Raw genomic sequence first — 26,857 nt, 5'->3', positions numbered from 1 at the left:
TTCTATAACTGAAGGGAATCCTTGCATAAGAGGGACTAGGGTGGTACACCAAATTATACTGTCAACTGCGCAGGTTGCATGTCAACATTGCCATGGGTCACGTGACAACAATGTCACGTGTCTCATCACAATGTTACATTTGCTACGACTCTCATTGCCGAGGGTCAATCACATACTGCCGTAGATCGCTTAATTGCAAACCACATAATGCTGTAGATCTCATAAAAGCAAAACACATAATGCTCTAGATCTCATAAAAGCAAACCACATAATGCCGTAGATCTCATAAAAGCAAACCACATACTGACGTAGATCACAAAAGAGCAAACCACATAATACCGTTGATATCATAAAAGAAAACCACATAATGACGTAGATCTCATAAAAGCAAACCACATAATGCCGTAGATCTCATAAAAGCAAACCACATAATGCCGTAGATCTCATAAAAGCAAACCACATAATGCCGTAGATCTCATAAAAGCAAACCACATAATGCCGTAATCTCATAAAAGCAAACCACATAATGCCGTAATCTCATAAAAGCAAACCACGCAATGCTGTAGATCTCATAAAAGAAAACCACATAATGACGTAGATCTCATAAAAGCAAACCACATAATGCCGTAGATCTCATAAAAGCAAACCACATAATGCCGTAATCTCATAAAAGCAAACCACATAATGCCGTAATCTCATAAAAGCAAACCACATAATGCCGTAATCTCATAAAAGCAAACCACATAATGCCGTAATCTCATAAAAGCAAACCACGCAATGCCGTAGATCTCATAAAAGCAAACCACATAATGCCGTAATCTCATAAAAGCAAACCACATAATGCCGTAATCTCATAAAAGCAAACCACATAATGCCGTAATCTCATAAAAGCAAACCACATAATGCCGTAATCTCATAAAAGCAAACCACATAATGCCGTAATCTCATAAAAGCAAACCACATAATGCCGTAATCTCATAAAAGCAAACCACGCAATGCCGTAGATCTCATAAAAGCAAACCACATAATGCCGTAATCTCATAAAAGCAAACCACATAATGCCGTAATCTCATAAAAGCAAACCACATAATGCCGTAATCTCATAAAAGCAAACCACATAATGCCGTAATCTCATAAAAGCAAACCACATAATGCCGTAATCTCATAAAAGCAAACCACATAATGCCGTAATCTCATAAAAGCAAACCACGCAATGTCGAGATCTCATAAAAGTAAACCATATAATGCCGTAATCTCATAAAAGCAAACCACATAATGCCGTAATCTCATAAAAGCAAACCACATAATGCCGTAATCTCATAAAAGCAAACCACGCAATGCCGTAGATCTCATAAAAGTAAACCATATAATGCCGTAATCTCATAAAAGCAAACCACGCAATGCCGTAGATCTCATAAAAGCAAACCACATAATGCCGTAATCTCATAAAAGCAAACCACATAATGCCGTAATCTCATAAAAGCAAACCACATAATGCCGTAATCTCATAAAAGCAAACCACATAATGCCGTAATCCTCATAAAAGCAAACCACATAATGCCGTAATCTCATAAAAGCAAACCACGCAATGCCGTAGATCTCATAAAAGCAAACCACATAATGCCGTAATCTCATAAAAGCAAACCACATAATGCCGTAATCTCATAAAAGCAAACCACATAATGCCGTAATCTCATAAAAGCAAACCACATAATGCCGTAATCTCATAAAAGCAAACCACATAATGCCGTAATCTCATAAAAGCAAACCACATAATGCCGTAATCTCATAAAAGCAAACCACGCAATGCCGTAGATCTCATAAAAGTAAACCATATAATGCCGTAATCTCATAAAAGCAAACCACATAATGCCGTAATCTCATAAAAGCAAACCACATAATGCCGTAATCTCATAAAAGCAAACCACATAATGCCGTAATCTCATAAAAGCAAACCACATAATGCCGTAATCTCATAAAAGCAAACCACATAATGCCGTAATCTCATAAAAGCAAACCACATAATGCCGTAATCTCATAAAAAGCAAAACATAATGCCGTAATCTCATAAAAGCAAACCACATAATGCCGTAATCTCATAAAAAGCAAACCACATAATGCCGTAATCTCATAAAAGCAAACCACATAATGCCGTAATCTCATAAAAGCAAACCACATAATGCCGTAATCTCATAAAAGCAAACCACATAGTGCCGTAGATCTCATAAAAGCAAACCACATAATGCCGTAGATCTCACAAAAACAAATACAAAATGCTGTAGACCACATAAAAGCAAACCACATAATGCCGTAATCTCATAAAAGCAAACCAAATATTGCCGTAGACCGCATAAGAGCAAACCTCATAATGCTGTAGACCTCATAAAAGCAATGTCAAGAGCCTTATGCAGACAACGTCACAGGGAATATGACAACAATCCAATGCTACGTCACAGACAATACTGCAAAATTTCTTAAAGGAAATAAATAAATAAAGAAAAGCCCTTTATCATCATCGTATCATCTCCACTGATACTCATGTTAGCCTCACAAAATAAAAAAAAAATTCCCATGTCAATTTATGAGACCAGGCCGAGTGATGAAATTCGCACTCGTTAAAACGCAAACCTCAGCCAATACCAGCCTTTCCTACTAACCTAGACCAGTCAGTTATTGTGATTCGCGGAAGCAATTAATGTTCAGTGTGGCTGCTGAACCTATACCATTGAATGGTTCGGCTTAGCTTTCAACAAGACAAACGACTAAAAGCCAGATGGTGTCAATGACTACAAAATCTCGTAATGTCCACCAAAAATTGAAATCATCAGGAGAGGTCACCCCTATAAAGCCAGATGGTTCCTATGACTACAAAGTCTCGTACTGTCCACCAAAAACTGAAATCATCAGAAGTCACCCCTATAAAGCCAGATGGTTTCTATCACTACAAAATCTCATAATGTCCACCAAAAATTGAAACCATCAGGAGAGGTCATCCTATAAAGCCAGATGGTTTCTATGACTATGAAATAATGTCCACAAAACGCTGAAATCTTCAGGGGGGAGTCACCCAACAAATGCTTTCATTCACTGTCATCTAATTCAGCCAATCCGTTCTTGAAATATCCTGCTAACAGACACAGACGCGGGAGAAAACAGCCTAGGCCCAACTTCATTGGCAGAGGTTATCACAGCTTACAAGACGCTCAGAATATTATTCTATTCTATTTTTAAGCAATTACTTTTTACAACTACATGCAGTCTGTTTCATCACAGCTTTCTAAGTGATGAAATTCTTGGCCCATTCGTCTAGTGAATAAATGAATGATAAATAAAACAATTTTAACGTGGAATCAAGTTCACACTACCATTTTGTAATGATAAAGAACTTACAATTTACTGTTGCCAATATTACATCTATTATCACCATAGATTATTATTTAGGATTACAAAAATGACCTGCCATCATAATGTTCACTTGTGCAGGTATATGAGGAGGGAGTTGTAGGAATTCACCACGTATTCAGATTAATTCAGAAGTCAGATAGGATAAACATGGCATTGTCTCCAGCTTCCTCTTTCTCTGAAGTCATTCCTATTAAGGAAAAAGTCTTACTGGCTTAAAAAGAACTCATTATTATTATTATTATTATTATTATTATTATTATTATTATTCGCACAAAACTAGGGGAAGGATTTTCAAAAGTACGAGATGAAGTACAGGTACTCAGAGTTCATCATCATCATCATCATTATTATTATTATTATTATTATTATTATTATTATTATTATTATTATTATTATTGGACAAACGAACCCACAGTTATGTAAGGGTACGTATATTTAAAAATAAATGTATACAGAGAGCTCTCTGTATAGATTTACTTTTAAATATATGTACCCTTTTTCTCCATTTCAAGAATCATGCTACTATGAGTATATTCAAACTATTATTATTATTATTATTATTATTATTATTATTATTATTATTATTAAAACATATACACCAACATGACTGCATTATCGAGGCGGCGGCCAAAATGCCACGATTCCAGCACAAAAAAAATTGTTTTTTTAAAACCCACAAAATCAGGCTAAGGTCACGTCTCGCCCGCAAATGAACGGCCTCTGCTCCCCAAAACCTGCTCCATCATTCTGGAAGCAGCGCCTGCGAGAGAGAGAGAGAGAGAGAGAGAGAGAGAGAGAGAGAGAGAGAGAGAGAGAGAGAGAGAGAGAGAGAGAGAGAGAGAGAGAGGGGGGGGGTGTTGGATCAATATATTGAATGCTGCCGAGCTTAAACAATGAAGCATGCCAAATGACACATTCATATATACACAATGCACGGGTTCGACGGAGCTGATGGAAGCAAATGTATGCATGCAAGCAAATTGTAGAAGTGGAAAGTCTCACTATCCTGAATGTACGTTTATTCTTTACCAGTTTAATGCGTCTTTTGCAAATTCAAACTGCAGTATAGTAAAAAAAAAATATTCACTGACCTAAAAATACCTGGACAATAATTGCAAGGCAATGAGTATAAGTGCATGTATGTATGTGTGTGTGCGTGTGTGAGATAGATAGATAGATAAAAAGATAGATAGATAGACAGACAGATAGACAGATGTATATATAATTATATATATATGTACATATATAAATTATATATATGTATATACAGTATATATATACACGTATATATATGTATATATATACATACTAACGACGACACCACGGGGCCAGTTTCCAGAAAAATCAATCGTCACTGCTTGGGTGATTTGCTGAGCACCAGGAGATTATCAATACCATCTGGCGCCAGGCCTCCGCCCCTAAAGAGAAAAGGTAGGTGTGTGTGTGTGTGTAGAGAGAGAGAGAGAGAGAGAGAGAGAGAGAGAGAGAGAGAGAGAGAGAGAGAGAGAGAGAGAGAGAGAGACCTATGTGTATATATATACATATATAAATAAAGGGAAAATCCACGAAGGAAACGGAAACACTGGAGTGCTGCGAGGCCTTTCGACACTTACGTCCTTTACTTAGCAGACTGAAGAAATATAAAAGTAAGTTTACAAAGAAAGCTCATATAAATGACAGATGGGGATTTTATATATATATATATATATATATATATATATATATATATATATATATATATATATATATATATATATATATATATATATATATATATATATATATATATATATATATGACTCTCTAACTCACTACAATCTATCCAAGGCTAGACAGTGATACTGGGAAATTTTCATAATGCATCAATTAGTTAGTCGACTGTGGTGGGTCCACATCAAGGTAGAGAAGGCTACAAGATCAAACGGCCATTTCCCAAAAGTATCTTTACCAAGGACTGGAAACCAGTACAAATGAGGTCACGCAAGTTGGACCCGGAGGAGAGAGAGAGAGAGAGAGAGAGAGAGAGAGAGAGAGAGAGAGAGAGAGAGAGAGAGAGAGAGAGAGAATGTTGACTAGGAAAAGAACAATAAATAAAGTCCAAAAAGAATATTAGGTTGGACCCGGAGCTGGGTCAGAGAGAGAGAGAGAGAGAGAGAGAGAGAGGATGTTTACTAAGAAAAAGATCGAGAAGTGAAGTCCAAAACGAATATAATTAGGTTGGACCCGGAGCTGAGAGAGAGAGAGAGAGAGAGAGAGTTTAACAGGAAAGAGACCGACGAAAAATGTAGTACAAAACGAACAGGATTAGGAGGTTGGAACCGGAGCTGAGAGAGAGAGAGAGAGAGAGAGAGAGAGAGAGAGAGAGAGAGAGAGAGAGAGAAGTGGGTTGTCAGCAACTCTCTTAAAATTCAAGAAACTGCTAAAGTGCAAAAACGAGTTCTCCATTTTAAATGAAAAGGGGGTCGTGTAACTCCAAAGTATCACAAAGTTTTTATTATTTTAGCAACCTCCCTCCCCAACCCCGCTGCCAAACCTCGCAGCAAGACTGCATAGCAGTAACTCCCAATCGAACGAGAGAGAGAGAGAGAGAGAGAGAGAGAGAGAGAGAGAGAGAGAGAGAGAGAGAACGACTGTCAATTACTAGACTTCTCTTAACGTGTCTTCTATAATACTCAAGACTCATCTATGTTGTATAGTAATGCATAAGAAGTTCCTGTTGATACTTTACGATAGCTTTACTTTCTCTCTCTCTCTCTCTCTCTTCCCCGCCGCAATCCCTAGCTGTGACCTACGACACTCGACTAACAACTAAGCACATCATTCGCAGTTTTGGACATCAGAGGCCGGTTCGTGAATCCAACAAGGGTTCGTCAGTTGGTGAGTTGACTAAGCTCACCAATTTGCCGAGAGAGAGAGAGAGAGAGAGAGAGAGAGAGAGAGAGAGAGAGAGAGAGAGAGAGAGAGAGAGTAAGCTCACCACTTTGCCAAGAGGTCAGAGAGAGAGAGAGAGAGAGAGAGAGAGAGAGAGAGAGAGAGAGAGAGAGAGAGAGAGAGAGAGAGAGAGAGTAAGCTCACCATTTTGCCAAGAGGTCAGAGAGAGAGAGAGAGAGAGAGAGAGAGAGAGAGAGAGAGAGAGAGAGAGAGAGAGAGAGAGAGAGAGAGAGAGAGAGAGAGAGAGAGAGAGAGAATCGACAGCAGTACTTACATGCGATAGGCGTTAATGGCAGATGACATGGTGTACTAACACAGGCAGCTTCTCGAATCCTTCCAAAGATATCATATGGACTGAAGACGAAAAATCATACACGTTTCTTACATATATATATAAATCACAGAAGGAAACGTTTTCTTTGTTCAGACAATTTAAGAGAGGGGGAAAAAATGTTCTATTCCCTTTGTTCTCCTCCACCGCAGGGGGTCGAGTGTGGGTCGGTGTATGCGCTTGGAGTACACAAAAACACGTGGTGACCTTTTGTTATTGTTTTCGTGGAAAAAAAAATGGATTTCAAGCAGGCGAACACAGACAGGCACAGACTGCCCAGGCTTCGGACAAATGCACAAAACACGGAACAACGACAACGCGCAGTTACGCAGGTTATCGAAACGACGTCAGTGTCGATAAGCCGAAATGCATTCTTCGTTTTGCCTTACACTTTTTTTTTTTTTTGATCCAGCACCATCCACTTTTTTTTTCCTCTACCCTTCTCTCTTTTCTATCTCGCTCGTAACAACACTCCCTACTGAACCAGATGCCGCAGTCTCATTAAATCGCCTTAACACATTTCTCTCTCCAAGCTTTCGGCCCCACCTTGAAATCTCTAAGACTTCGAGGACCCTCTGATCGTAATTGGTATTAGAGGAAATTCCCCCCCTTTTTTTTTCACTGAATGCCAGGGGATTATATGGAAATATTTTACTTCCTTTCCTGCGCTCTGTAAAGGCAGGACTATTTTTGTGAGGGATTTATCGGATTGTACACGGAACGTCACTGGGCTGTTCTTCCAAAAAGGGAGCTGGGGACGTGAAAAGGATGGGAGAATAGGATGCAGGAAGGTTGGCGATGATAAAGGGGCAGGTAGGAAGGGTATAGGTAGGGGACTCGGAAAAGGGAATGAGGACGACTGAAGGACCTCTCAACAACTGCAGGGACCCCTTTTTTTTCTCTCTTTTTTTTTCTTTAGGATATATTGATCGACACACTCCCCCCTCCTTCTTTCCTTCCTTCCTTCCTCCTACCAGTTCCAACAGACGCGGACGCACTCGAAATCAATGAAGGTCTGACAAGTCCAACAAGGGCACGGGCAAAACGACGACGACGACGACGAAGTGGCCTTGCCTCCAACCACCTTGCAACAACAACGACCGCCACTACTCTTGCAGCAGTTGCTCGCCCGCACGGCACTCAACTCGACCATGTCCTGCTGCTGGAGAGGGTGGTGCCCTTCGCTGGCGATCCTACGTCGCATCCCATGCCACACCGTGCCCGCTACGGCGGCGAACATGAAGGAGGGGACGATGACCTTCGTGGTTGCTGGGTGTGATGCCAAGAGAGGGGAAAAGAGGGGGACATCAAAGTCGTCCCTCCTCCACCTCGCTTTCGAAGATTCACGCAAAAATACGGACGCACGTCAATGCATCGTCAACGCTTCTTCTGCAGGTGTCGCAAGGGGACATGGAGGGAGAACCTTTCTATTTTTTTTTTCTTGATTTTTCAACTGTTCCTCCAGTTCATGTCTAAGGAGCAACAGAAAACGAAAGCTTGTTGGCAACAACGAGTAAGTCCTTTTTCCCACAGGGACAGATAAAATTCTGTACTAGAACCCCGTATATTATTTACTTATGCCCAACTGTCTCTAATCAGATGCGACAAGCTATCAAGGTACAGCGGAGAATAAGTAGGTTTCCACCGTGAAGCTTTTCTTAGTTACAACCGAGCCGTTTCTTGCCATCAACGAGGCCACTCAAGAACGACACAGCGGAAAGCAGCTTGGCAGCAAAACAACAGCTGATGCCTCTTACAGACAGACACTCCTGAGAGATTCTCCTAATCGATGACGACACAACACCGCAATCCAGGCACAGCAAACGGCATCATCACAGCTAAACAGCAGATACGACAGCTGCCTCTGATTCCTAATGGATTCCTGAGGCTCGTCAAATACACATTCCAACTCTCTCCTCCCTACTCACAGGAATGAGGAAGAGAGAGAGCGAGAGAGAGAGAGAGAGAGAGGGAGAGGAAGGCAGGGGAATGGAGTGTGCTGGAAGATGGGACTTGCACGGGGAATGAAAGAACCATGGGGAGAGGGACTTCTTTATGGGCGCATTCCTCCAAAGGACGAGTTATCAGCAAAACCACTTCCGAGTATTGAGTCGATTTGTTTACACCATACGCTCGACGGTACAAGGAGTTTCTTTTTTTATTTATTTTTTCCTCCAGTTGCAGTTGTTGTTGTCAATTACGCTGCGGTAGATTCCAGGCACATGGCCACCGCTAGCACCGACCTCCTCCACCGTGTCTCTTCTTCACTACTTCCTCCTCCTACTCCTACTCCTACTCCTACTCCTCCTCTCCTCTCCTCTCCTCCTCTACCTCCCTGACGGCCACGCCCCCTCCGTCATGGCGATAACACCAGGCAATGGGGAGGGGCGTGGAAGGGCGCTGCAGCAGTAGCAGCAGGGTCAGGGGGCGGCTGAACGGGCGAGACACGCCTGTTGGAACGTGTCCACGGGCGGCGAGGGCGTTAAATCTCCCTTCGGAGGATTAGCCGCAACTGTCTCTATATATTATAAATATCTCGGAGCAAATCCCTTTTGGAGGCGACACGCAGAGGCTCCTCCTCCTCCGCTCCTTTCGACACTGCTGCTGCTGCTGCTGCTTTTAGGGCTTGTGTGTTCCCCCGAAGGCTCCGGAGCCGATCTCTGTCGCGCTGCTGTTCCACGAGCGCGCGCCTTGCATGGGAAGAGTCCAGATTGCCACTGCCGTGCCGTTGTGGCTGGCTGGTGCTTCTGCCGCTGCTGCAACCCTCACTACTGAGGTGGGGACGGCGCCCCCCCACTACACCCCCCCGCTCCTCCTTGCTCCCTGGGGGGAGGAGGGGGGCTCAGCACCACCACCTTCCTTAACACCCATCCCCACCCCCTCCCCTTGGTCTCGGGGCCCTCTTCCTTTACCCCTCCCCCCCGCGGTATCTGGGCTGGAACGAGAAGAGGCGGAGGGAGGGAGGGAGGTAGAGCAAGAGAGAGAGAGAGAGAGAGAGATGGAGGGAGATTCTCCTCCTTATCCAGCCTTGGCCATGACTCACTCCTCCTGTTCCTCTACCCCTCCCTTCCTTTGCTCCCTCTTAAAAAAGGACCACGAGAGAGAGAGAGAGAGAGAGAGAGAGAGAGAGAGAGAGAGAGAGAGAGAGAGATAGTATCTAGAGTGTAAGTGTGTGTGTGAGAGAGAGAGAGAGAGAGAGAGAGAGAGAGAGTGCCCAATGAATTACCACTTGAAAAAAGGGGTGGGGGAGGGTAAAATTGAAAAAAAAATAAAAAAATAAAAAAAAAATTTGATATTTAATGCGAAGAACCTTTAACCACTGACCGCTTGACTATGGAAATTTAAACAACACCAGACATACTCGTACACGAAAACAAACCTCTTACCACCAAAAGGACAACACACAAATCAATCAATAAGGTCGCCGAAGATTGACCAAACGGGTTCATCTCAATTGCATAGCAATCTCCACCCCCCCCCCCCCAAATTCATCTTATGAGGTCCCTCCCACCATGTGCTGATGTGTCAGACGCATGAAAGAAAAAGACAAGAGAAGAGGGGAAGAGATGGGTCAAGCATGCAGGCACAGACAAGAGACAAGAGAGCAGGCGGACAGACGGGCAGGCCAGCCAGTCAGACTGGAGACACCCTGGGAAGATTGAAAGCATATGGAAGACATGCACGAACGGCCTCCTACGTTTCGGGTGCCAAGGGTGAACCGGCGACGGAGAGGGAATGCCCCTGAGGTCAGAACACTATAAAAGGGGGAAATGAATTTACATGCTTTGAATAACCAATGAGACAAGCTGGCATCTTGACAATGACAAGGGAGAGGAGAGCGAATACAAAGCACACGGCTGCATGATCAGGTAATGGTGCAACAACAAAACATAAAAAGAAGAAGAAAAAAATGAAATGAACTGCCCTACGACAAGAGGGAGGAAACCAAAACACACAAAATACGAAAGGAAAAAACAGCCATTACAATCACCAAATACAAAGATCAACAGCGCAATCAGGTAATTATGCACCCATTAACATAAACAAACAACAGGAAAAACATAAAATAAACGACCTCATGAACTGGAAGGCAATGGTCCAGTCACAAACATGGAGGAAACCAAAACACACAAAACAGAAAGAAAAAAAAAAAAAGCCCCACAAGCGCAAACTAAGGAGGTAAATGACAAACGCATTCAACAACACATATGGCTTGCTGATGTGGGAAAGCGTATGCAATGAGAGAGAAAGGAAGGTAGGGAGGGAGGGAGGGAGGGAGAGGGCCGGTGAAGTAGGTACGTAGGTAATAGGGAAGTAGGGAGAGCGCCACACCCCTAGTACCCACTACTACTCCTACTACTTCTACTATTACTGCCATTGCGGCCACCACTTCCATGGTTCCGATTCTCGGTCCTCAGCATGGTCTCAGGATTCGACACTTGGCTCTTGATGTGGGGAGGGGCTGCTGAGAAGATTCCCTCCCCACCCCCAAGAAGGGGGGGGTAGATATTTAGGAAGAGGTTAGGCTGAAGAGGGGTGAGACTTTAGGGAGGGATGAGACATCAAAAGCGAGCAGACTGGTTCAACTTTTTACTGAGAGTTCAGACTTCATGAGAAGGCAGACTTGAAAATGGGTTATCCTTGATAAAAGCAGACTTACGGAGGTGTTCGGTTTTAAAATAATTGATTAAATGCTTAGGGGATAAACAAGCTGGTTCTAGAGAAGGCAGGAATTGCAGAGATCAAACGTTTGTGTTCAGTAATTTCGCAATCCTTCTATTTATTTGTTGATTACGATAAGGTATCTGACAGTCTCCACAGACCAAATCATGAAAGGCTTTGCGTCACTGTGGCGTTTCCGTTACAAATGTGCAAAGCTAAATCTAATTATCCTTAAAAGGAATAGCTGCAAAGTTAATGCTGGTGACGTCTTGTCAAGTGAATCTGCAGTAAATAGTGAATGCAACTGGGACTGTTATATCATCTTTGCCGTTTGTCTTTCTCTTGGATTTTGTAATGAGAAAAGTGGTCGGAGATGGATAAGGCGGTTTAGTTTGGAGTAGCGACAAAAACTTTACAGACTTACAATAAGCAGATGCTTTTTTTTCACTCGAAAAACAACACAAGATTGACGAAGTTTGCCCAATAAAACGCACCATATATATCTGGAGACGGGAATCAGGTTAAATCTTGGAAACACGACTAAAAAATATACACAAATACAGAAAGGGAGGACATAACATTAGCTGACAAAGGGATTAACGTGGCAGTGTATTTAAAATAATACGGAACAATGATATTTTGAGATGGAATTTCGTGAAATACTAAAAGAAGGCAAATCAATCAATGTGTAGGCTGAATAATATCTGGAAATCAACTGAATATCTGGAAATCAACTGAAACTGCATAGGCAAGTATAATTACACATTAGTCTTGTATAATTCATATTGCATACGGGAATGAATCATGTTATGCACTGATATTATTTCTAAAAAAAATTTTGTCCATGTGAGCAAATATTTTATTAGAGTCTGATGGCAGGGTAGAGTAAGAAATGATCCTCCCATAAGGGATATTACGTAAGTTCCATATGTAAATGAAGTAGCGACGAAGGAGAGATGGAAATAGCCTGGACATATCCTTCGCACTGCAAGCTGGGCTCCTGTGGGCACCAGAAGAGCTGGGAAAACCCAGACCTACTAAAATGAGACGGGAGGCAGGAGACGAGTGGCGACTTGTGTAAGCGAAAGCACAAGAGATGTGAGTTGTAGAATTCCACAAGAGGACCGTTGCGTCGCACGGTGTTAGAAGAGAGAATACTTTAGGAAGTGCCAACTCGGGATACTTCGGGAAACGGTGGACTTTTCGGATATGGGAAACGAACACAAGGAATAGGTAGACTTCAAGAGGGAGTAGACTTAAAAGGGGAATATATTTAGGGGGAAGGACCCTCTCGAGGAAGATGATAAAGATACATAATAAACAGACAGATTTAAGACCTCCAAGGTGGGGTTATAAGACCACAATCTAGGGGGCCACGACCCTCTAAAGGATAGACTTACACCCACGTCATAGACTCCCTAGGTGGTAAATGAGGACCCCTACAGACCAGACGAAAACTTCTTAAGGGTAGGGTACGCCCAAGTCCCCTTCGAAGTAGGGCAGACGTGGACCTCGTAAGGTTGAGGATAAAACAAAGAGTGCCTTAAGGGAAGGGGTACAACAAGGCCACTTAAGCGTGGGAGTAGAAAAATGCCCCTGTGAGCACAGACTCAGAAACCTGCCCCTCCACCCCTCCCCTGGCGACCGGAAGAAAAGACATGGAACGCCCCCTCCCTCCACACCAACAACAGAAAATCAAAGAAACTGAGGAAGGGTGCTCACCACTCGAAGAACAATGCAAATGCAATCCTCACAATCAACTGAGGAGAACCTCGAACAAATCCTGGGGGGAGGGGGAAGGGGGAGGGAGGAGGGAAGACTGAGAAAAGGGGAGGGGGGAGAGACCTGAGGAAGAACAACACGAGCCATGCGTTATGTAATGGAGACAATATTCGAAGGAACCACCTACAGACCACCAGACGTCGTGGTCCATAGAACTCCGCAGGGGGGAGGGGGGGGGAGGGAAACATGCTGGCGACGACGAAGACGAGGGCTATGGGGAGAGAGAGAGAGAGAGAGAGAGAGAGAGAGAGAGAGAGAGAGAGAGAGAGAGAGAGAGAGAGAGAGAGAGAGGCGGAGGGGATGGAGGGAGCCAACGCCGCGCCGATCAATACATCACCAACGAACAAACGCAAGCACACGTAAGCGCCGCAGAAACACTGTACCCCTCTACCGGTCCTCACCCACATCCACATACCCCACAAAAATTGCGTGCATGTGTGTGTGTGTGTGTGTGTGTGTATGTGTGTTAGGGGAATGGGAGAGGAAAGGTTAGATGGAAGGGGTGAGGGTAGGGGGTGCGTGGATCCATCAACACTTATGAAAAATAAACAAATATGCCTTCCAGCTAAATAATGCATATGGACGTTTGGTCAAGGTAAGCGAGATGACTGGTCAAAAGAATCATTGACAGCGATGAGGCTGAAGACTGGGTCAAGAATAAGTTCATTAAATTAAAGAATAGTCTAAATTAGGCGGAATTAGACGGAATTAAGTCTAAATTAAGCGGAATTATGTCTTCATAACAAAGAGACTGCTTGGATTAATTAAAATGTCAACAGATCAATCAAATTATCTACATTCTTCAAAGGTCTATATCATTTTGTCTATATTATCTGGAAGGATGTTTATATTATTAAAGCAGTTTTACATTGCCTGATGAATGACATTATTTGAAATATGTACCTTATGTCAATTTCTACTCTACATTATCGGAATAAATTTCTAAAAACATCTTTAAATTCTTCAATTACTAATTAACACACTAATTCTCTATGACATAACGCAGACGCTACCGATTTCAGCTCACTGACCAAATACTTTTTGAGGGCCAAAAAACATCACAGATAAACACAAATATGCAATACTTGCAACATCAACCACCGTACAACAATGCACACAGCAAACCTATAAGCCCATTCATTAGATATGGAGAGAGAGAGAGAGAGAGAGAGAGAGAGAGAGAGAGAGAGAGAGAGAGAGAGAGAGAGAGAGAGAGAGAATAATCTGAGGTCGTTTATCAGTAAAAATAAGAAAATATGTAAAAATAAATTGTTTAAACTCTATAACAAGGGACATTCCTTTCATGCTTACACGAAGGAGAGAGAGAGAGAGAGAGAGAGAGAGAGAGAGAGAGAGAGAGAGAGAGAGAGAGAGAGAGAGAGAGAGAGAGGCTAGCGCTGCGCTCTCACTCCCAAAATCCAGTTGCCATTGGCAAATAAATTTAAAGCAAGAGGAAGACAATCAAACTGAGAACATGTAGAGACTTCTGGAACCTACAGAAAAGAGAGAGAGAGAGAGAGAGAGAGAGAGAGAGAGAGAGAGAGAGAGAGAGAGAGAGGCTAGCTCTCACTCCCAAAATCCAGAATGTCAAGGCCAACCGCCATGATACCACGCCCCCTTTAATGCGTTGTGTGTTCGTAAGTGTAAGTGAATGCAAATATAAATGTATGTATGAATGCGTGGGTGCGTGGGTGTATGGTAAAATTTTACACACACACATACTGTATATATATAATATATATAATACATACATACATACATACATATATATATATATATATATATATATATATATATATATATATATATATACTGTATATGCATGTGTATATATATAATATACATATACATATATAAATATACACATATATGTATGCATGTGTATGTATGTATATGTATGTACAGTATATAATAATTATATATATATATATATATATATATATATATATATATATATATATATATATATATATATATATATTATATATATATATATATATATATATATATATATATAATAAATATTATATATATATATATATATATATATATATATATATATATATATATATATATATATATAAAGTCACACAGCCACAAGAGACATTCAGTCGCACATTAACACATCCACACAAGATGTCACAATCAAAACAATGATAAACGTCATACGAGAAATATTCTCCTTTTACCTTATAAATCAAATACCAATACAAATAAAAAAAAAATCCTTTTTCCTTAGGACAAAAATAATATAGCATTTTAAATCGCCAATGAGATTCGTCTACTTCGGGTTACCAAGATCAATATCATGTTTCGTTTTTCTGATTCTCGCAAACTTCCGTCCTTAATTAGAGACAAGTCTATGGAACCCACTTCTATCTTCGGCTCTGGGTTCATTAAGGGCACTAAAACCCACTTCTATCTTCGGCTCTGGGTTAAATAAGGGCACTAAAACCCACTTCTATCTTCGGCTCTGGGTTAAACAAGGGCACTAAAACCCACTTCTATCTTCGGCTCTGGGCTCATTAAGGGCACTAAAACCCACTTCTATCTTCGGCTCTGGGCTCATTAAGGGCACTAAAACCCACTTCTATCTTCGACTCTGGGCTCATTAAGGGCACTAAAACCCACTTCTATCTTCGGCTCTGGGCTCATTAAGGGCACTAAAACCCACTTCTATCTTCGGCTCTGGGTTAAATAAGGGCACTAAAACCCACTTCTATCTTCGGCTCTGGGCTCATTAAGGGCACTAAAACCCACTTCTATCTTCGACTCTGGGCTCATTAAGGGCACTAAAACCCACTTCTATCTTTGGCTCTGGGCTCATTAAGGGCACTAAAACCCACTTCTATCTTCGGCTCTGGGTTAAATAAGGGCACTAAAACCCACTTCTATCTTCGGCTCTGGGCTCATTAAGGGCACTAAAACCCACTTCTATCTTCGACTCTGGGCTCATTAAGTGCACTAAAACCCACTTCTATCTTCGGCTCTGGGCTCATTAAGTGCACTAAAACCCACTTCTATCTTCGGCTCTGGGCTCATTAAGGGCACTAAAACCCACTTCTATCTTCAACTCTGGGCTCATTAAGGGCACTAAAACCCACTTCTATCTTCGGCTCTGGGCTCATTAAGTGCACTAAAACCCACTTCTATCTTCGGCTCTGGGTTAAATAAGGGAACTAAAACCCACTTCTATCTTCGGCTCTGGGCTCATTAAGGGCACTAAAACCCACTTCTATCTTGGCTCTGGGTTAAATAAGGGCACTAAAACCCACTTCTATCTTCGGCTCTGGGCTCATTAAGGGCACTAAAACCCACTTCTATCTTCGGCTCTGGGTTAAACAAGGGAACTAAAACCCACTTCTATCTTCGGCTCTGGGCTCATTAAGGGCACTAAAACCCACTTCTATCTTCGACTCTGGGTTAAATAAGGGCATTAAAACCCACTTCTATCTTCGGCTCTGGGTTAAATAAGGGCACTAAAACCCACTTCTATCTTCGACTCTGGGTTAAATAAGGGCATTAAAACCCACTTCTATCTTCAGCTCTGGGTTAAATAAGGACATTAAAACCCACTTCTATCTTCGGCTCTGGGTTAAACAAGGGCACTAAAACCCACTTCTATCTTCGGCTCTGGGCTCATTAAGGGCACTAAAACCCACTTCTATCTTCGACTCTGGGTTAAATAAGGGCATTAAAACCCACTTCTATCTTCGGCTCTGGGTTAAATAAGGGCACTAAAACCCACTTCTATCTTTGGCTCGGGGCTCATTAAAGGCACTAAAACCCACTTCTATCTTCGGCTCTGGGCTCATTAAGGGCACTAAAACCCACTTCTATCTTCGGCTCGGGGCTCATTAAAGGCACTAAAACCCACTTCAATCTTCGGCTCTGGGTTAAACAAGGGCACTAAAACCCACTTCTATCTTCGGCTCTGGGCTCATTAAGGGCACTAAAACCCACTTCTATCTTCGGCTCTGGGCTCATTAAGGGCACTAAAACCCACTTCTATCTTCGGCTCTGGGTTAAACAAGGGCACTAAAACCCACTTCTATCTTCGGCTCTGGGTTAAACAAGGGCACTAAAACCCACTTCTATCTTCGGCTCTGGGCTCATTAAGGGCACTAAAACCCACTTCTATCTTCGGCTCTGGGTTAAATAAGCGCACTAAAACCCACTTCTATCTTCGGCTCGGGGCTCATTAAAGGCACTAAAACCCACTTCTATCTTCGACTCTGGGTTAAATAAGGGCATTAAAACCCACTTCTATCTTCGGCTCTGGGTTAAATAAGGGCACTAAAACCCACTTCTATCTTCGGCTCGGGGCTCATTAAAGGCACTAAAACCCACTTCTATCTTCGGCTCTGGGCTCATTAAGGGCACTAAAACCCACTTCTATCTTCTGCTCTGGGCTCATTAAGGGCACTAAAACCCACTTCTATCTTCGACTCTGGGCTCATTAAGGGCACTAAAACCCACTTCTATCTTCGGCTCTGGGCTCATTAAGGGCACTAAAACCCACTTCTATCTTCGACTCTGGGTTAAATAAGGGCACTAAAACCCACTTCTATCTTCGGCTCTGGGCTCATTAAGGGCACTAAAACCCACTTCTATCTTCGGCTCTTGGTTAAATAAGGGCACTAAAACCCACATTTATCTTCGACTCTGGGTTAAATAAGAGCATTAAAACCTACTTCTATCTCTGACTCTGGGTTAAATAAGGGCATTAAAACCCACTTCTATCTTCGACTCTGGGTTAAGTAAGGACACTAAAACCCACTTCTATCTTCGGCTCTAGGCTCATTAAGGGTACTAAAACCCACTTTTATCTTCGACTCTGGGTTAAATAAGGGCATTAAAACCCACTTCTATCTTCGACTCTGGGTTAAATAAGGGCATTAAAACCCACTTCTATCTTCGACTCTGGGTTAAATAAGGGCATTAAAACCCACTTCTATCTCTGACTCTGGGTTAAATAAGGGCATTAAACCCCACTTCTATCTTCGACTCTGGGTTAAGAAACGACACTAAAACCCACTTCTATCTTCGGCTCTGGGCTCATTAAGGATACTAAAACCCACTTTTATCTTCGACTCTGGGTTAAATAAGGGCATTAAAACCCACTTCTATCATCGACTCTGGGTTAAATTAGGGCATTAAAACCCACTTCTATCTTCGACTCTGGGTTAAATAAGGGCACTAAAAACCACTTTTATCTTCGACTCTGGGTTAAATAAGGGCATTAAAACCCACTTCTATCTTCGACTCTGGGTTAAATAAGGGTATTAAAACCCACTTTTATCTCCGACTCTGGGTTAAATAAGGGCATTAAAACCCACTTCTATCTTCAACTCTGGGTTAAATAAGGGCACTAAAACCCACTTCTATCTTCGACTCTGGGTTAAATAAGGGCACTAAAACCCACTTCTATCTTCGACTCTGGGTTAAATAAGGGTATTAACACTCACTTCTATCTTCGGCTCTGGGTTAAGTAAGGGCACTAAAACCCACTTCTATCTTCGACTCTGGGTTAAGTAAGGGCACTAAAACCCACTTCTATCTTCGACTCTGGGTTAAATAAGGGCACTAAAACCCACTTCTATCTTCGACTCTGGGTTAATTAAGGGCACTAAAACCCACTTCTATCTTCGACTCTGGGTTAAGTAAAGGCACTACAACCCACTTCTATCTTCGACTCTGGGTTAAGTAAGGGCACTAAAACCCACTTCTATCTTCGGGTCTGGGCTCATTAAGGGCACTAAAACCCACTTCTATCTTCGGCTCCGGGCTCATTAAGGCACTAAAACCCACTTCTATCTTCGTCTCTGGCCTCATTAAGGGCACTAAACCCACTTTTATCTTCGGCTCTGGGTTAAATAAGGGTACTAAAACCCACTTCTATCTTCGGCTCTGGGTTAAATAGGGTGACTAAAACCCAATTCTATTTTCAGGTCTGGGCTAAATAAGGGCACTAAAACCCACTTCTATCTTCAGCTCTGGGTTAAATAAGGGCACTAAAACCCAATTTTATCTTCGGCTTTGGGTTAAATAAGGGCACTAAAGCCCACTTCTATCTTCGGCTCTGGGTTAAATAGGGTGACTAAAACCCAATTCTATCTTCAGGTCTGGGCTAAACAAGGGCACTAAAACCCACTTCTATCTTCGGCTCTGGGCTAAACAAGGGCACAGGATTCCTCGTCCCACTGGAATCTAAATCTAAAATAAATAGCAGGGGAATAAAAAAAAGAAGCCTCCAAATAGCATTTCCTTTCTCGCTGCGACACGCAAACCTCATCTAGTAGCACCTATAGGCGTCTGAGGGGGGGGAATGGGGCACTTAGAAGGAATCTCATCCGAAAAATAGAAGGAAGAAGAGTGAGGTGGGGAGGAGGGAAGTCAGGTTAGAGAAAGGAGGGGGAGAAAGGAGATTAAGGGAAATGGGAGAGGAAAGAAGAAGAGGGGGGAAGAATAGGAGGAGGAGGAAGAATAAGAGGAGGAGGAGGAGGAAGAATAAGGGGAGGAGGAGGGGGAGGAGGATGGTCAGGGATGAGAAGACTGACTGACTGATGGATTCATACAAACTGGCGTCACAACCATCGTCAGAGGATACGAAAGACGAGATGGGGGAAATGCTGAATGGAAAACGGAGAAGAGGGAACAGGAAATGGGAGAGAAGAATTGACCTATCGCTCTCTCTCCCCTCTTGCACAGTTAATAGATAACCAATATGGTTTCCATCTCTTGCACGGTACACCCCCCTTTATAGGGTGTCAATGGAAGAAGAAGCCTTACCAGAGAGAGAGAGAGAGAGAGAGAGAGAGAGAGAGAGAGAGAGAGAGAGAGAGAGAGTTTAGATACTTTTCCTTTAGTTCTGAAGATTAGAACGCACCTAAAGAGTAATTGTTTACCGCATATTATCTGCAAAAGTATTGAGGAAGTCAAAAATGAGGTACAAACGTTACGTATTATTTTTTTCTTACTTATCAATATTATCAATGGTGCACTTATCACTAACGTTCTTAACGTCAATTTTGCCCTTTATATGATTCGTCGTGAAAAGTGGGAAATGGGTTTATATTGTCTCCAAAGCGGCCCACCGCAAAATAAGCTAATGAATAAATAAATAAAATGGGCGATAAATTTCAGGATTCACTCTGCTAAGGCAAGACTAAGATCCCCTACTTATAGGGACCACCAAAAGCGTTTACTATGGAAACCACACAAGCCAGATCCCCACTCCAAAATTTGGCAGTACAGAGAATAATAAAAATAGAAACCCTCCGGTGCTGCGCAGTGTGACACCATGGCATCTTAAAAATGAAATGATGGACAGTAACCCAACAAGGTCACGGAGCCATATGACCTGTGGTCAAAGTGGAATAAACTGGGCATCGTCATATGGAATGGAATGGAGGATAGAATTTAGGCAAAAGGCCTGGCGCTGGGACCTAAGAGGTCATTCAACGCTGAAGGTGAAATTGAGAGTAGCAGGTCTGAAAGGTGTAACAGGAGGAAAACCTCGCAGTTGTCCTATGAAACAACTGATAGGAGAGAGTGGGAAGAAATATATAAGAATGTGAATGGAGGTACAGAAAAAGGAATGAAAGGGGTTGCAGCTCGGGGCCGATGGGTTGCTGCAAAGAACCACAAGTAACGCCTACAGTGCACCGCATGGGATGCACTGACGGCACTTCCCCCACCCAGCTTCGGAGGACATCGCCCTATGTTCAAGAAGTTAGATAAGAAAAAAAAACTTCAGGACAAACAATAAATAACATAATAAAAGGCCCTTGTGCCAACCTCATTAAAATTTTCCGAGATGTTTTCATTCAGGGGTAAAACTTTGACCGCTGTAGTGGCCCTACCCAGGGCATGGAGCTGCGTGTTTAACAAATCTCAATCTACATAAGGGAGATTTTCCAAAGATTTTTTCATTTCTGGACCAGTAGTTTTAAGAGAGAATATTTAAATAATAATCCCGTCGTATTTACAATATTACTTAATCACCACCCATTGCCATGGTTGGCTTACTTGCCATTTAAAAAATTATCTCCTTTGTCTAAGAATGCTTTGTGTGAAGTCTGACTGACGCTGATCTGGTGGTTCAGTAAAAACAAAAGAATTCTTTTAACGTTTGCTTTCAATATAAATATTCAGACACACTGGAAAACTTGGACAAGAAAATCTCGCTTGAAAGATCAGTTCAGGTACCGACTAAAAGAGCATCGCCACTTAGGAAACGGATTACACGTCCCAGATATTCCGATTCACCGGATTATGGGGACGAAGCTTTGATTTCCTTTACGCTACAAACTGCCAATGAGCTGTATCTGACAGGAAGGGTACGGGTTTCCCGGCATCATAAGAACAGCTGATGTGCTCACAATCTTTTAACTCTGGACTGAAACTTCAATCGTGAAAATATTTCCACGGAATTAAATATCGTTACCTTTTGGTTTTCTGAAAAGAAAACTATTGTGCCGGCTTTGTCTGTCCGTCCGCACTTTTTCTGTCCGCCCTCAGATCTTAAAAACTACTGAGGCTAGAGGGCTGCAAATTGGTATGTTGATCATCCACCCTCCAATCATCAAACATAACATACTGCAGGCCTCTAACCTCAGTAGTTTTTATTTTATTTAACGTTAAAGTTAGCTCATAATCGTGCTTCTGGCACCGATATAGGATAGGCCACCACCAGGCGTTGGTTAACGTTTCATGGATCGCGGCTCATACAGCATTATACCGCGACCACAGAAAGACAGACCTATTTTCGGTGGCCTTGATCGTAAGCTGCAGCGAAAGATAGATCTATTTTCGGTGGCCTTGATCATACGCTGCAGCGACTGTACAGAAAACTTCGGCGCATTTTTTTACTTGTTTAAACTTACGATTAAAACAAGGATGAACTTTACAACATATTCACATCACACTTGACAAGAAATACGTAGAGGATCCGGGTAAGAAGGTTTAACTGGGCAGTGCGTGCAGATCTATGCAAGATGGCCTACCTTTGCATCAAGCTTGGCTAAGATCACCTCCATTACACAGGGGCTGCTGCAATGACCAGGCAAGTGTGAGAAACAATGATAGTCATGCAGGCAGACATCTTTCTTCATGCATATCAATGCATGATGATTCTACCTTCGTACTGTGCAGTACCAAGTGTAATGAAACCTCTTCAACGGAGTAGGAGTTACAATGAAAATGTAAGCGCAACAAATACCCTGAAGCACAAATAAACAGATAAAGGACGGGAATAAGTAAAATCGCCACCTCAGCTTTGTCAGTAGGATAGACAGAACACTACGAGGTCATTCAGCGCTGAAAGGGAAATTGAGAGTATGAGGTGTAACAGGAGGAAAACCTCGCAGCTTCACTATGAGGCAACTGTTAGGGGTGGGGGAAAGAAAGATGGAAGAAATATGAACGGAGGTACAACAAAAGGAATAAAATGGGTTGCACCTAGGGGCAGAAAGGGCGTTGTAAAGAAGCGTAAGTAATGCCTACAGTGCACTGCGCGTAAGGTGCACTGGCGGCACTAACCCCCTTCCGGGTAGTAGGGCCTATTAAACACACCTCTACCCTTCCTTTTCATATGAAAACACACCAATCACCACACCTTGCCATACAAAACTTACACCATCACATACACCATCATCTTTCCACAACCATACACCATCACATATACACCATCATCATTTTTCCCTATCAAATGAGCTCACCCATCGTTTCCCCCATATAAAATACAACACTACGACAATCTTTCAATATTTAACACCCAAACCCATCACCTCTCCTTATCACAAGAGAACACGCCTCCCATATCAAACGGAAAACTCGACTTCCTTATCACACGACACACATCCTTCCCTTCACCCATCACAGAAACATCATTCCCTACATCAAACATCATCGTCAGGGCTCTAAAAGGCCCCACAAAGACTTTTCAACAAGACTCACGTGACGTTTGCCCCCTTCCGAAGGCGTTAAAGGGGCGCTGGAGAGCGGGAGTCAAGTCTCGTCGAGGAGGACCTCCTTCCTACTCCTCCAATTACTCGGTTTTTTTTTTTTTTTTTTTTTTTGCCTCACTTGAGGGGGAAACTTACCTGAAAAGAGAAAGAGAGAGACGTTAGTGTTTTGTCAATGTTTCACTGTATAGAAAATGTTCTCCAATTGTAAAAGTTTTGTTTTGGGAGTAAATATCGTTTTGAAAGTGTTACATACTATAAATAGTAGTGACATTAATAACTCTGAAACTTACAAATATAAATGACAAACATTTACAACGCCCAAAAGGGAAAAGAGAACCTAGACTATCGTGTGTGTGGGTTCCAATCCTACCACAACAGTTAGTCTCTCTCCATTTGGGTTCAAGGTTCACAGTGACGAGCATATCAACGAGTATAAGGAAATCGAGAAGTTAAAGAGGTTACTGTGGATATTAATAATACAACTATATCTGGTAGAAAAGTGTCCAGCAGATTCTATACTTCAACGCTATGCTACGATGGTAAGGATGAGTCTTATTCTCTCTCTACTAAATTTATATAAATTCCCCTCTTCGTACCCAAATGGGTAACTTGTACGTGGCCAAACGTTTAAGGTCAAACTCACTCTTAATATATCACGCGTCTGAATCTCATCAGAGAAATTTGGGCCTTTTCATTTGCTGACTCATTTATTCTAAGATCATAGTGATGGTGCATGTCAAAACTGACTATATATATATATATATATATATATATATATATATATATATATATATATATATATATATATATATATATATATAATGTGTGTGTACATGTACATATATATATATATATATATATATATATATATATATATATATATATATATATATATATATATATACACACTATGTATAATTATATCCTACTAGTGTACTTTGTAAATTAAAGAATCTGAAATCTGCGCCACTTCGTCTCACTGAAACCTAACACGAGTACCAGGAATATAAATACGCAGTGAAGTTGTGTTACTATTTTATATAATATATTTATATATATTATATACATACATAAATATATATACATACACATATCTGTACCTACATACCTACGCATGTATTAGCCTTCTTGATACCAGCAGATTCTGAGACCCATTTACATCTCAAACTTGTGCGTAGTGGCCTGTAAGCAACCCAAGGTCCTAGCAAGCATGTGCTGAACACTGCACCACTCAAATACTCGACAGGAATAGGATATGTAAAAGAGTAGAAATCAATTCTTCTCTCTTATTGGCCGAGTACAATAATTCATTACTTCCCCTGATTAAACCAAATACTCAGGCTCGAATACAGCTCAGGGTAGGTGCACTTATATATAATTCTAACCCCAAACGTACAATATAGAGCATTGTATATTAACGGGTTGTTAGTAGATCCATACTTAATGGTATAAAATCACGTTTTCAATTAGCAACATAATTATCGTACATTTTAAATACAAGTGGAAATGCCTTCATCGACAGAGAGAGAGAGAGAGAGAGAGAGAGAGAGAGAGAGAGAGAGAGAGAGAGAGAGAGAGAGAGAGAGAGAGAGAGACTCCTGCACTTGAGCTTGAAAGCAATAACGGGAATTAAGAGAACAAAGTCACCCTTAAAATTTCCATTTTCTCTTTACCTTTCACACCAGAGAAAACGGAACCATAACAACACCGTAGAAAACGAGAACTTCACTAATGAAATTCCCGTGTTGATGTCAATACTTTCTTCGTCCGACACTAGGCGCTGTCATGTGACGAGTTTTATCTGATAATTTCGCCTAAATATGGGACGCGTTTTAATAATACTGAGCATACGCGATTATTTGTGTGGTAACGTATGGTTATGCAGTAAGGTGATGTTTATTGATCTTATTAATTTTCTATACGGAACGTTGCTTTTCACATATGGTACTCGAGTTTGTCGACTGGTTTCCTAGTTTTTTTTTTTTTTTTTTACACTACCATGAGCGATGATCTTCTCTCTCTCTCTCTCTCTCTCTCTCTCTCTCTCTCTATATATATATATATATATATATATATATATATATATATATATATATATATATATATATATATATATATATATATATATACACATACATACATACATACATATACATATAAAGGTGGGGTGGGGTTATATACATATATTGTGTGTATATATATATATATATATATATATATATATATATAAAAGTGGGGTTAGTTAAATATTATATATATATATATATATATATATATATATATATATATATATATATATATATATATATGTATGTATGTATGTATATATATATATATATATATATATATATATATATATAAAGGTAAGGTTAGGTTAAATATTATATATATAATATATATATATATATATATATATATATATATATATATATATATATATATATTATATACATACATACATACATATAACCACCTTTTATGCGGGGTAAGTGACGCATCCATGATTCAATTTGGCTAAGAACACCTGAGCCAAGCTTCCCAAGGCCCCAAGACGTTTTACTTGTATTGTCCGTGAGGATCATAAAAGAACCGTAACTGCCCTACCCCAGAGAATATATACATTAGGTTGAATGAATGACTGTATTTCTGCATATGCATTCGTTTAAAGCAAATGACGCTTGTGCGTGTTTGTGTATTACATAGCTTTGTGTATATGTATATGTATATAAATACAAACATATATATTACATATACAAATAAAGGCAATGCCACCAAGGAAAGAGAAACAATGCAGTACTGCAAGGCCTTTCGACTTCTAGTCCTTTGCTTAGCTGAGTAAAGGACTAGAAGTCGAAAGGCCTTGCAGTACTCCTTTGTTTCTCTTTCCTTCGTGGCATTGCCTTTATTTATATATTCATCACGTTCCATATTTTCGTGACTCAGTTATACATACATACATACATACATACATATATATATATATATATATATATATATATATATATATATATATATATATATAATATATAACCTCGTCCCACTTCCCACCAAAGAATATAAATGTTTAACTTAACAAGGTTATCAAAAAAAGGAGTTGTATACATTATTTATTGGCATTATCTGTCTAACAGTCATACAAATCTCATCCAACATTTTTATCCAATTGGTCCTCTAAAAACACAAAAATAAATGCTTTGATATATTCAGGTTCCTAAAAATAACCTAAATGCTTGGCAAAGAGTTAAATAATGGTCGATTCAACATCGCTTCCTAGAACAAATTTTGTTTCCACAAAATACTTCCGAATCAATGGACTTTCGAACAACAATAAGTTACAAAACCAGTCCCACTTACTATTCAACATTAACATCCAGTTCACTAGACCTACTGAATTACTAACAATGGGCCTCATTTATTCAAAACATTAACAATCCACATTTCATTCACTAAATCTCTGGGTCAATTTTACTTTAAAAAGAAACGAACCATTCCTTGAACATAAGCCTGCCATCAAATTCGAGCCTTTCTAAATAGACCATTCCTTGACCTAATTTGTCCTTCAGGCCGAGAGAGAGAGAGAGAGAGAGAGAGAGAGAGAGAGAGAGAGAGAGAGAGAATTAAATGTTCCTACTTTACGTAGGACAAGGATCAGCTCATCAAGGAACTCTCCTCCAATTTTCTCTCTCTCTCTCTCTAAGCAACCCACAACAGACTACTGACCGCCAGGTACGAAATTCGCTGTTCAGAGGAAAGAATTGTTTAAAGTCTATACCCA

The 26,857-nt window shown here is 41.0% G+C and overlaps 1 protein-coding gene across 50 annotated transcripts in view; it reads right to left on the bottom strand.

The window, feature by feature from the left end:
• Window positions 1-26,857, bottom strand: part of Klc (kinesin light chain) — a 200,636-nt gene that overhangs the window by 118,795 nt on the left and 54,984 nt on the right. For 4 of the 50 annotated variants that reach the window (XM_067097454.1, XM_067097485.1, XM_067097455.1 and 1 more), the window contains exon 1: window positions 6,611-7,503. The exons of 41 other annotated variants lie outside the window; for them this stretch is intronic. In XM_067097454.1, the coding sequence (XP_066953555.1) occupies window positions 6,611-6,639 (29 nt within the window). In that variant the 5' untranslated portion in view covers window positions 6,640-7,503. Of the gene's footprint in view, window positions 1-6,610; window positions 9,387-26,857 lie in introns of those variants that run through there. 5 more of the 50 variants (XM_067097456.1, XM_067097488.1, XM_067097491.1 and 2 more) reach the window with 4 other exon arrangements.

The sequence above is a fragment of the Macrobrachium rosenbergii genome, chromosome 54 (genome assembly GCF_040412425.1).
Source record: "Macrobrachium rosenbergii isolate ZJJX-2024 chromosome 54, ASM4041242v1, whole genome shotgun sequence".
NCBI classification, from domain to species: Eukaryota; Metazoa; Arthropoda; class Malacostraca; order Decapoda; family Palaemonidae; genus Macrobrachium; species Macrobrachium rosenbergii.
The sequence above is the reverse complement of the archived record's forward strand: the minus strand, read 5'-3'. Positions and strand labels throughout refer to the sequence as shown.